Source organism: Notechis scutatus, chromosome 2, assembly GCF_049901735.1.
Source record: "Notechis scutatus isolate UNSWTSFEM ecotype Mainland chromosome 2, rNotScu1.2, whole genome shotgun sequence".
NCBI classification, from domain to species: Eukaryota; Metazoa; Chordata; class Lepidosauria; order Squamata; family Elapidae; genus Notechis; species Notechis scutatus.
Window position 1 is genome coordinate 57,855,767 of NC_142010.1, and position 13,630 is coordinate 57,869,396.

The window sequence follows — 13,630 nt, forward strand, 5'->3', positions numbered from 1 at the left end:
ACACTTCTGTGATCAGCTGATACTCCTTGGAGTTTCCCCAAAACCTTTAATAGCTGCTGTAGTGTTGGATACTTCTTGTTTCTTCCTGGGGGGAAAGATACAGAGGAGACAATGATGCAGCTTGATCATACAGGCCATGAATGTAATGCATGTGTGGTCCAGCCAGCTGTATTGCTTCTGCTGTGAAGCACCCACTTTAGAACATAGAATAATAGAGTTGGAAGAGTTAATGGCTTTTGGCAGCACACCCAGGCTTTCAATTAGAATGAGCTCTTAAGTTGAGCAGCATCAGCTGCTCTTAAGTTTCCCTCAGCATTTGCTTTGGGGTTGATTTTTTTTTTAAAAAAGGGGAATGCCGTTTTAAGTTTTCTGCATTGTTTTAGTGATTCCTGGCACTGTCCTTTTGGGATGCACTTCCCCCCACTCTTTTTGAAAGCTTCTAGTGATGGAGCTCTAGTTAGTAGTGTGATATTACCAGAGAAAAAGCTGTGTAGGATTAGGTTAACAACTCTTAATGCCTTTTTGGCTATGTAGTTACAGTGGGCTCTAGCACTTAGATCATTAGATGACCTATAAGGTCCCTTCCAACTCTGATTATCTGTATCTGCTGGCAGCTGGCAGTCAACAGAAGTAGCTTTTGCAGTATTGCATTCTAACCACTGTGCCACCATGCGGTGTTCATTTGGGGGGAAACTCCTTTATACCAGCATTCTCCAAATTTGGGGAGAATGTACAGGTTTCCAGTATTTCAGTATCTCCTTATTCAGACCACATGATCTCCAGACCCTGGGACAAAGACTCAGCAACATTACTTGGTCAATCAGGGGCAAAGATATACACTGAGATCATCAGTGTATTGATGAAACTATATTCTATGTTGATAGATGACCTTTTCCAGCACCTTCATATAGAAGTTAAATAAACAAAAAAAAAAAAAGAGTAGAGCTCTGAAGCACCACATGCATGTATGTCTCTGTGTACATGCACACGATTTGAAAAGACATCTAGAAGATGTCTCCAGTGCTATATTGTAGGAGAAACAAAAATTTTCCAGTGCTACCTTCAAGAATTTAGGAAACAACGGGGCCACCATTATACAGAAAAGTCCCAATGCTGTCTGGAAATCCTGAAAATTAACTTTATTTGGGGTTTGAACAAACTGCTCAAACAACAAATTAGTGCTGATGCTACATTGACACAGATGTGGGATGCAAGGAAAGATTAGAGTTTTAACATGTTTATGGCTGAACGGAACACAACAGTGACAAGGGATGCCATTTCAATTCCTGAGGTGGTCCACCAAAAAAGCAAATTAAGCCCTTTAAATTCATAACATGCCTATTTCAGATTATTTTAAAAACTTTATCTCTCTCCCTAGCAACTTGCCAATGAATTTTTGCCTCTGTGTTTTCATGTCAGGACATGGATTCCGTCCCTAACCTAAAATAGCCCATATCATCCAGAAGGACTGGAGCTTTGAAAATCTATTCTTCAATCAACATCTCAACTCTGAATGATATACAGTGTTTGAAATTACCTAGAAACTGCTTGATATAGTGAAGATAGGCTGGACATGTTCAACTTTGCCTCATACAAAAAGATCCCATATGTTCTGATATAGAGGTACCTATCAATAAAGTGCCTTGCAAATAGGCCGTAATACATTAAGCATTTCTTTTCTTCTTCCTTATAGATCAAGATATAAATAGGATTTTGATTTGTTTCTGCTCTGAAGAGTTTCACTGGAGCTCTGATCAGAAATAGATGACTATCATGGAACAGGCTCCAAGACAAATTTTGTTCTACATAAGCACCTGTTATCTTCTACCACAACTGTTTATTTATTGAGAATCTCTGTTCCTTTGTGGACCTTTTGACAAGGAAAACATTAGCTCTACTATGGTAGAGCTAAGCAGTGGTTAGGTGGATGCTAAATCATATTTTGCTGAATAATCAAAATATAGAGATTCTAATTTTATTAGGACCACATTTAGCATTTGAGGGAAGTAAAAGTAATGCAACTATGCAAAAGAGTAAGTGTAAGATAGTTGTTTCATTATTTCTATTTGTGGGAAACAGAAAGAGGAACTTTTAACCTGCCACCAGTTTTTGCTGTCAAAATTAAACAGTGTAGCTAAAGTGCATTGGAATGGCAGGCGTTCAGGGGATTTAGTCTGCCCATTGCAATTTGCTTATCTTACTAAAAAACCATAGTTTATAAATCACAACACATGAAGTCAAATTAAGATTATAATGCAATTTTACGGGGAGATAAAATTATAGTTGTGGGCCACGTGATTAAGAAAAATTAAATTACCCCATTCGGATAGGCTTAACCAAAAATCAATTCAAGCCAGTTTCATTGTACCAACTTTGGCGATGCCTTTCAACAAAAATTAGTACAGGTCAGAACGGGAAATGTGGGCCCGGGAAACAGTTTCGACAGCTTTCTTCTACGCTCCCTGTTTTGCAGTCCTCCCGATCGCGGTCTGTGATTAAAAAGCAAGTTCCCCGCTTCATTAGCGGTTACTGAAAGTAACGATGAAAAAAAACTTCCTTCCCATGAGGTCCGGAAGAGCGGCTGCAGTGTCCCCAGCGGCTGTTAAGCGAAGTCAGCCTGGCACCTGAGGCCGCTGCTTTCGTTCTCTCGCCTCGCAGCCAAGGTCCTTCTCAGCCCGCCTCTCACACCGAAGGGGGCCGCGCTTCGCTTTGCCCGCGCTGTGACGTCCCCTCGAATAAGCAACGCCAAGTGGCTAATTCCTTACGGAGGACCCCGGCGGAGTAAAAGTGCCGCAACTTAAGCGGCTCGTCTTTTTTATATTCGGGTTGAAGAAGCGCGAGAGAAAGGCGCGCCGGACTCCGGGTTTTTTTGTTTTTTGTTTCGAGACAGGTGAAGGGGATTCCGTCGCAGCTTGCCGAGAGGATGACAGCCACCCTCTCCGCGCCCGGAGCGTCTCTTTGGCTCCTTTTCCTCCTGCCTTGGGCTGCGGCGCCTTCCAAACTCAACATCCCTAAAGTGTTGCTGCCCTTCTCTCGGAGCGCAAGGATTAACTTCACCCTGGAGGCAAGCGAAGGCTGCTACCGTTGGTAAGCGAAGGGAGGGAAGGAAAGCCGCGTTTGAAAGCTGAGGCACATGGCGCAGGTGCAGCAATCGCGGCCGCAACACGTGGGGTGGGGTGGGGTGGGGGGAAAGAAGCTTAGTGTTTAGTTCGGCGTTCGTAAAAGCGAGCTCCTCTCTTGGCCTGCGCCGAACCGGTTAATCGGCCAGATAGTTGTAAAGGAGGAGAGTTGACTGGCTTCCAGTAGAACAGCTTTTGCTTTGCAGCCAGTCAGATTAATTCTTGAGCCTCTTGGGCGCTTGCGCACTGCTTGAGATGAAACGCACACCTTGCTTCCAATATTGGAAAATCAGCCCGTCGATCGGGAAAAGTTGTTTTTCTTTCGTGGCAATGGTTTGAACCGCGGATTGTTCCCTTTCACCATTCGGGGGATCCTTGCTTTTTTAGCTTCAGCGCTATTGGGTTGTTAGTTTTGCTTCCTACTAAGTAGGAATATGTGCAGTGGGGCCTCAAAACTTTATGGAACAGAGTGAATTGTATGCTAATATATTGGTTTTCTTAAGAACCTAGGATGGCTGCTGTTGGAAAATGAGTTGGAATAAAAAGGAAACTGCAAGTCCTTGCTCGTTCAGTCGACACTGGTAAAACTGGTTGATTCTGTCTTCTTCATCTCTTTATTGTACTCATTTATTGCCCTGGGGTTTTGTTTTGTTTTTTAATACAGAACAAGCGCTGTTGAAATGGACAGTTCTGTTGAAACTCTGAAATAAAAGCCTGGGTAGTATAATAATCATTATAAAAGAAACATATTTTTTCTTAGGTGTAACATCTTCTTGCTGCCAGACAAGGAAAAATTCAGATTATTTCCAAAATAATTATGCCACTCTGTTTGCGGGTGTGTGATTTCTTTATGTATCTTTTAATGCTTTTTATTTAAGATATTTACATTCTGTCCAAGTCAACTTGTTTTAACAGTAAAAATAACTTGTCTGTGATATTAATAGATTTCCTGTATATTTCGAATGTTCTATTGGTGACTATAAAGATTACTTGAAGTACCAATACCAACTTGCAGATTTTATCAGAAGTAAGCCTAATTGTGTTCAGTTAGTATATAGCTAAGTAAATTGTATTGGATTAAAACTTTAGTGACTATTGCATACTTAATATTCATAGTGACTTATTTGAGTTTAAAATATGGCTTTAATTATACAGAATGTATAGGTATGATAGTGCTTAAATTACTTCTTACTCAGACAATATTTTGAATTATTCAGTTGTGAAAATGTCCAGAATCTTTCAAAGTTTAATAAGTACAATGTCTATAAAGATGAATGAGCATTTTCTCACAATTCATTATTGAAAAGTACTTTCTATTCAGTGTTGGATATGTAACAGAAGTTAATATATTGCTATCTCCATAATATTTCTTTCTCAGAAGATATGCTAAATAAAGATTAACAATTACATTCATTTTTTTAAAAATAATTTTAATTAAAATGTATTTACATAATTAGATCAGATGGCAATAAGATGGCAGTGTTAAAATTTGATTGGGAAGCATAACAGGAACAAAGCTGCTTAAAATGCAGATCAGGTAACAATGTAATTGTACTTTTTAGTCAAAAAGACCTGTCAGTCAGCTTAACTGGCAGTCTGATCTTGCACATTGTTAAAATAAATTCCAAAGAATTAACTGAAACTTCTTTGCAAAATTTCATTAAAAATTAATTAGTTCATGTTGGCTTTAAGCATAATGTAACTTGGATTTGGTTTAGGCACATTTAATATTTAATGTTAATAACATTTAACCTAACATTTAAAATTTTAAATTGTGCTTATTATTGACAGTGGTCATTTATCTATGGATGATTTTCCAGAAAGCAGGGAAAAAAATGCTCCAATGGTTTGTTGTTCTTATGCTCCCTAGCTGATAAGTTATCCTTCTGGGTTTTCATTTTGCAAAGAGAAAAAAAGAAAAAGGGAAAAAGAGCCATGACAGCCTGATCTGAGGTCAGAGTTACTACTCATTCACTGTATTCCAATGACATACTGGACTATTGATCAGCTAATAATCAGACCTTAGCCTTGTATTTTATGTGAACATAGACTTTGTTTTGGCACGTTAAAAAAATAAGCCTACTGTGTAAATATTGAGTTAAACAAAGCATGTAAACAAAGCTCCTTGGGCTTTTTGTTTTCCTTTGATTTGTTTTAGAGGTGAAAAAACAGTTGAGAAATAATGGATAATCTTTATTCCATTCCAGATGACATAGGAGTTATGGCCAGACTAAGCAAGCATAATAAGCGGCATCTAACATGGATCTGCTTTTTAAATATAATTTCAACCATGAATCCAATTTAAATAATATGCCAAATCTAGCCATTGCAGGTCTACTGGCAGCAACTCAGAAAACTAGACAACCATGATTTCTTCATTAAAAAAAAAAAAAGATTAAAATGAACCATAACTTACAATAGAGTAGGTGAAGTCAAATTTAGATTTATGTATTCAACTGTCCATCTCTGATGCTCTGGGTGAATAATTTGTGAAGAAGATAAATGGGGCCTGGTTCTTTCATTTTTCCGTGTAACTTAGACCAATCATTTCCTATAAATCTTGATAAAATAGAAATAATAACTAAATTTAAAAGTGATGTGAGATACTTCTTCATATTCTTTGTGCAGTTTGTTTTAAAAACAAATTGCCAAAGATACTATTTGTAACCTATGTTGCCATTATGATAGATAATTTGCCCATATTATATATTTTCATGTAAGCAGACCCTGAACCTGCAGGAATAACGCTAAGAAGATGATATATAACTTGGCTCTAAATTTTATGAAAAAAGTGTATGACCTGTACAAATGTTGTACTCCTGTGGCCATAAAATCAGAGTAGAGTTTCTTCAGACATCCGGATGCTTTTAGCTTCTACATGCAGTAAGGAAGAAGAATTAGTTGCTTCTCTATTGTTCAACATATTGTCATCCTGTATGAAAATGAACTACACCAGAACCCTTTGTTCCTGCAGGCTGTTTCTGTGATTTAGAACCCTGATATTGTAATCTAATATCGCTTGCATGTTTAAGCTGTTAACCATCCATGACTGACTGACCTAATCACATTCATACAGCAGAGCAGTGTTCACTGGGGCTGTGCAGTGATCCAGATTTGAAGGAGAAAAGATTATTTGAACTATGCAGAAATACCCAAGTTTTATCTATCATCAGCTTCTTAAAAAGAAAGTCGCTGCACAATGCCACAAAAAGACATGCTTGATTTCTGGAGATAACAGCAGGTACATTGTATGCACCCATGTGTGCTCCAAATCACCTTTCAGAATTCAACAATTCCTAGATGTTGTACAACTATCTTACAGTAGTGTTCATCATTAGAACTAGAACTGACTTTTGAAATATGTAATGTTGGTGCATATTTTTGTACTTGGTCAGGATTGTAACATCTTCCAGTTGCCAAGTATCTGAATTTTAATCACATGATGGGGATGCTGCAAAGGTCGTAATTGTGAAAAACTGTACCAGACAAGGAAAAATTCAGATTATTTCCAAAATAATTATGCCACTCTGTTTGCGGGTGTGTGATTTCTTTATGTATCTTTTAATGCTTTTTATTTAAGATATTTACATTCTGTCCAAGTCAATTTGTTTTAACAGTAAAAATAACTTGTCTGTGATATTAATAGATTTCCTGTATATTTTGAATGTTCTATTGGTGACTATAAAGATTACTTGAAGTACCAATACCAACTTGCAGATTTTATCAGAAGTAAGCCTAATTGTGTTCAGTTAGTATATAGCTAAGTAAGTTGTATTGGATTAAAACTTTAGTGACTATTGCATACTTAATATTCATAGTGACTTATTTGAGTTTAAAATATGGCTTTAATTATACAGAATGTGTAGGTATGATAGTGCTTAATTTACTTCTTACTCAGATAATATTTTGAATTATTCAGTTGTGAAAATGTCCAGAATCTTTCAAAGTTTAATAAGTACAATGTCTATAAAGATGAATGAGCATTTTCTCACAATTCATTATTGAAAAGTACTTTCTATTCAGCGTTGGATATGTAACAGAAGTTAATATATTGCTATCTCCATAATATTTCTTTCTCAGAAGATATGCTAAATAAAGATTAACAATTACATTCATTTTTTTAAAAAATTAATTTTAATTAAAATGTATTTACATAATTAGATCAGATGGCAATAAGATGGCAGTGTTAAAATTTGATTGGGAAGCATAACAGGAACAAAGCTGCTTAAAATGCAGATCAGGTAACAATGTAATTGTACTTTTTAGTCAAAAAAGACCTGTCAGTCAGCTTAACTGGCAGTCTGATCTTGCACATTGTTAAAATAAATTCCAAAGAATTAACTGAAACTTCTTTGCAAAATTTCATTAAAAATTAATTAGTTCATGTTGGCTTTAAGCATAATGTAACTTGGATTTGGTTTAGGCACATTTAATATTTAATGTTAATAACATTTAACCTAACATTTAAAATTCTAAATTGTGCTTATTATTGACAGTGGTCATTTATCTATGGATGATTTTCCAGAAAGCAGGGGAAAAAAATGCTCCAATGGTTTGTTGTTCTTAAGCTCCCTAGCTGATAAGTTATCCTTCTGGGTTTTCATTTTGCAAAGAGAAAAAAAGAAAAAGAGAAAAGAGCCATGACAGTCTGATCTGAGGTCAGAGTTACTACTCATTCACTGTATTCCAATGACATACTGGACTATTGATCAGCTAATAATCAGACCTTAGCCTTGTATTTTATGTGAACATAGACTTTGTTTTGGCACGTTAAAAAAATAAGCCTACTGTGTAAATATTGAGTTAAACAAAGCATGTAAACAAAGCTCCTTGGGCTTTTTTGTTTTCCTTTGATTTGTTTTAGAGGTGAAAAAACAGTTGAGAAATAATGGATAATCTTTATTCCATTCCAGATGACATAGGAGTTATGGCCAGACTAAGCAAGCATAATAAGCGGCATCTAACATGGATCTGCTTTTGAAATATAATTTCAACCATGAATCCAATTTAAATAATATGCCAAATCTAGCCATTGCAGGTCTACTGGCAGCAACTCAGAAAACTAGACAACCATGATTTCTTCATTAAAAAAAAAAAAGATTAAAATGAACCATAACTTACAATAGAGTAGGTGAAGTCAAATTTAGATTTATGTATTCAACTGTCCATCTCTGATGCTCTGGGTGAATAATTTGTGAAGAAGATAAATGGGGCCTGGTTCTTTCATTTTTCCGTGTAACTTAGACCAATCATTTCCTATAAATCTTGATAAAATAGAAATAATAACTAAATTTAAAAGTGATGTGAGATACTTCTTCATATTCTTTGTGCAGTTTGTTTTAAAAAACAAATTGCCAAAGATACTATTTGTAACCTATGTTGCCATTATGATAGATAATTTGCCCATATTATATATTTTCATGTAAGCAGACCCTGAACCTGCAGGAATAACGCTAAGAAGATGATATATAACTTGGCTCTAAATTTTATGAAAAAAGTGTATGACCTGTACAAATGTTGTACTCCTGTGGCCATAAAATCAGAGTAGAGTTTCTTCAGACATCCGGATGCTTTTAGCTTCTACATGCAGTAAGGAAGAAGAATTAGTTGCTTCTCTATTGTTCAACATATTGTCATCCTGTATGAAAATGAACTACACCAGAACCCTTTGTTCCTGCAGGCTGTTTCTGTGATTTAGAACCCTGATATTGTAATCTAATATCGCTTGCATGTTTAAGCTGTTAACCATCCATGACTGACTGACCTAATCACATTCATACAGCAGAGCAGTGTTCACTGGGGCTGTGCAGTGATCCAGATTTGAAGGAGAAAAGATTATTTGAACTATGCAGAAATACCCAAGTTTTATCTATCATCAGCTTCTTAAAAAGAAAGTCGCTGCACAATGCCACAAAAAGACATGCTTGATTTCTGGAGATAACAGCAGGTACATTGTATGCACCCATGTGTGCTCCAAATCACCTTTCAGAATTCAACAATTCCTAGATGTTGACAACTATCTTACAGTAGTGTTCAGAGTTTTCTCCCATTAGAACTGTTGGAGAACTGACTTTTGATGTGTTATCTGTCTATATGTAATGTTGGTGCTAGTTCCTGCTGAGTACAGGTAGTCTTGTACTACAGGTGGTCAACTTATGACCATGATTGAGCCCACAATTTCTTTTAAGACGTTAAGTGAGGTTTTCCCCCATTTTACGAACTTTCTTGCCTTTCTTGTTACTTTCTTGTTAAGTGAGTCACTGCAGTTGATAAGTTAGTAACCCAGTTGTTAAGTGAATCTGACTTCCTCATTGACCACTTGTCAGAAAGTCAAAAAAGGTGATCATGTAACTTTGGGACATAGCATACACTTGAACCAGTTGCCAAGTATCTGAATTTTAATCACATGATCTTGGGGATGCTGCAAAGGTCGTAATTGTGAAAAACAGTCGTAAGTCACATTTTTCTGTACTGTTGTAACTTTGAACAGTCGTTAAACAAACATATATGTCGAGGACTACCTGTATTGGCTACATGTCATTTGTCCTGAATGCACAGTACAATAAATATGATTGCATTACTGGATTAATTTCTTATAAAAGAATGATCTACCAGCAAACCAATTCCCTTTGGTAAAAATATGCACATTTGTAAGTTAGAGCAAATGAACACAGTTTTGGGGAATTACTGGAATTGAATCTTAAATTTCTTATTAACAGTCGTGGTAAAACACTATTCAGCCAAAATTTATATCTCATAGCAAAAACAAATTGTCACCTGAGGATATTTAGAGAATTCAGGAAGTATAATTAGGATTAGTTAATTCTTCAACAGTCTTTTAAAAAAAGTGAACAGGTGTTAGTATTAATTCAATCTGTCAGTATCTTCATGTGTGTGTGTGTATGATTTTAATATATGTATGTATATATGTATATATGTATATATATGGTATTCAGCTTTGTTCGGGTATTTTCCCACGTCATTATAGTTGTGCTTTTAAAGTTGTAGCAACGTTTCGGCAGAATCTCATCTGCCATCATCAGGCTTCTGTATTGTGTTCGTCTGATGAAGCCTGATGATGGCAGATGAGATGAGATGAGATGAGATGGCAGAAGCCTGATGATGGTAGATGAGATTCTGCTACAACTTTAAAAGCACAACTATAATGACACGGGAAAAATACCTGAACAAAGCTGAATACCATACATATAGATACCCACGAAAACTTAAGAAAAAATATATATGATATGATATGATATGATGAGAGAGAGAGAGAGAGAGAGAGAGAGAGAGAGAGAGATATATATTCATTCACCATCATTTTAGCCATTGTCTATCAACTGCAGGATGAAGGCGTCTTCCACATTTCCAACCAATACAGTCCTGAGCTTTCTTTTGCCAATCGGGCCCGCAGCATTTGCTGATGTTTTGTGTATGTGTGTGTATGTGTGTATCTCACAATGTTGTATATCTGTTTTTTTAAACTCTTTAAAGATTGCAATAATTAATGAGAATACGTATGCATGTGTGTGTGCATTTATAATTCTATATTCTGTCAGGTTGCTTTTTTGGCAGACGCTGCAGGACAGAACCACAAACAGTACAAATGAAAATGTAAAGCAGCCTACTTTAGTAACCACAAATAAAACCCTTATTCTCAAAAGTTTGTTTCCGTTCCTTGCTTTACACATAGAATTTGAGATTAAATAGAGGTCTGGTGCAATAACTCTTCCTGTTCTGTTGGTTTCTACTCTACATGAAAAAGGAACCTCTTTCAAACACCACTTACCAAATTCTGAAGCAAGAAACAATGCCCAGATGTCTTACTACTAGAGTGAATGTAATAATTCTGTGAGATTCTTGCTTTACACAGATAGAAGCTTAATACAGTAGTTATACTAGCAACAAAATTAGAAACCTAGAGGAATAGTGAAAATATCACAATATTTCTAATTACTGAGGGTTTTGAAGAAATTACATATCCATTACAAGTGAAAAGGATGACATTCCAAAACAATGTTTTTTTTAATGTAGCAGTTTTAAACTTGGAAAATTCTGCAGTAATAGATTTTTCTTGGAAACTAGTTTAATCTGCAACATTTTTACGATTAAAAATATCTTTCATTTCTTCCAATCTGTTTCCACCAACTTTCATTACCCTTAGATCTAGCTCAGGCATGCCCAACCTTTTGATTTGTCTGGGCCTCATATAAAATATATAATATAGTTAATGGATATAAATAACAAAATTCATTTGGGGGAGGGTCTTGTGGGACCTCATTACTAGCTGTCCAGAGGTTGTACATGTCTGATCTAGACTCTTCTTTTTAAATCTATACAAAAATTACATGTTATTATAAGACGTCAGAAAGATAAAAGTAATGGTAATTAATATATGTATATGATTCTCCAGGATTGCTAATCATTAATACCGTTTAAAAGGCTGTATTACAGATTGGAAATGAGAAATTTGCAGGTTGTGCCATGGGTACAATTGTCTACTTACATCCCATAACATTAGATTTTTCAGTCTTCCAGTTTGACAATATGAATTGTACAACTGGGGTTGTTTTTAAATAACATGTATCTGGATGCAGCGAAAAGTTATGTTTAGTGCATAATTTGCAAAGTAGATTTTGTGTTACAACATTTATCTAAATAATGTTATTAAATTGTATATGTATTTCAGAAGATTCAGATATATCATATTCTAACAGACATTTTTATAAATACATTCAAAGGAGAACAATTGATGCTTATGTTTCTTGAAAGATCCAAATGAGGTTAGACTCTTGAAAATATATTTTGGCAAATGGTTTCCAGTAATTTAGATTTACTAATCTAGATTTACATACCTATTGTTCAAATGGATTGATAGTTTTTAGTTCATATAAATGTTAGTTAATGGGGCCAGCAACAGCTGGTCAGGGAAAGCTTTAGTTATTTAAGCAATAATTTACAAAAACATGTTTAGAGATAATTGGCCCGGAAGTTGCAGGAACCCACCTCAGTAATCCAATCTGGACCGGTCACTGGGACCCAGATTGTATCTTGCAAAAATATGCACATATATATTCACCTTCATTTCACCACAGTAAGTTTATTTATTCTCTTTAATTCTAGCTATTCATTCTCTAGATCAGTATTTTGCAGTTCTGAATGTGATCTCCCCCCCAAGTACGCAAAATAAGTTTTAAAATAGGCAGGATGTATAGATAATTCTTACATTTTTAAGACTGGAATGTGTTAAGACTGCAGCCCAAACAGTTTAATTATTAATCAGTATGTTCATTCAGAAATAACTCTTGAATGTAATAGTGCAATATCTTTTTATCGTGCCTAAATATTGAATACAAACTGGTTTTGCCAACTGACCAGGTACATGAGTAAGACATTTACAGAGTATATGACTAAAGTAACATTTCTTGACAAATATCTATCACAAGTCTAAATCTGTAGGAGAGATAGCTTGGGCTTATTTTATTAGGGAACCTTAATCCTGATGCATATAGAGGTCTGCTTTATTTTGTTTTAAATAGGTATAAATGCATTCATTTCACATGCCATCTGTGCTTCAAAAGATCAGGACTGTAAAATAGTTGCTAACAAGATAGGCATATAGATGATTGGATTCATTTTACTTTATCTGATTTCACATTTAGGACTAAAGTATACTTTGCTAAGCAGTAGCTTGTTGAACCATTTATAACTGACTGGATTCATATAAACAAAAATCCAACAAACCACATGATAGGGTAAGACTGTTAGCTAGGTTTCATGAGCATATTGAAGATATGCCTTCAACCCAAGCCTTCAGATGACTTCTTCCAGTGACTGCATTAGATATTTTGCAACACAGGAGACAGTGTTGAACTCTGGAGAACCCTATAATGGAACGTTCAGCTTTCTCCCACTGTCACTTCCAACTGAATCCACTCCTATAGGAATGGAACCAATGCATTGTAAAATGGTGTATCACATCACTATTTTCTTGTCAGTACATGCAGATCTTGGTTAGAGATATTTCCTTTTGTTCATCCAGCCAAGTTTCAGTAATGTATGCCAAATGTGCACTCCATAATTTAATTGCGAATGAAGTTAGATACATTATATACAGATCTGATGTTCAGAAGCATCAGTCTGAGTCTGAGGCTTGCATCAATGGACTTCTCTTAAAAATTAGGATACCTTAATTAAAGATTTAAAATTTTATTTATTTTTATTTTAGTTATTTTGATTTCTCAATTGCTTACAAGATAATAGGTATAAGTATATACATAGTTATGAATACATGAAATGGGTACATATAAGAAAAATAAAAGAAACAATAGGACAGGGACGGTAGGCACGTTGGTGCGCTTATGCACGCCCCCTACAGACCTCTTAGGAAAGGGGTAAGGTCAATAGTAGACAGTCTAAAGTTAAAGTTTTTTGGGGTTTGGGGAAGAAACCACAGAGTCAGAGTATTCCAGACATTGACCACTCTGTTGCTGAAGTTGTATTTCCTGCAA

At 35.6% G+C, this 13,630-nt stretch overlaps 1 protein-coding gene across 1 annotated transcript in view; it reads left to right on the forward strand.

Moving 5' to 3' along the window:
• The first annotated feature begins 1,131 nt into the window (after positions 1-1,131).
• The window catches only part of NUP210 (nucleoporin 210), a 103,770-nt gene continuing 91,271 nt past the window's right edge, over positions 1,132-13,630 (forward strand). The window contains exon 1 of the mRNA XM_087954819.1: positions 1,132-3,087. Coding sequence (XP_087810945.1) covers positions 2,924-3,087 — 164 coding nt within the window. The 5' untranslated portion in view covers positions 1,132-2,923. The remainder of the gene's footprint in view (positions 3,088-13,630) is intronic.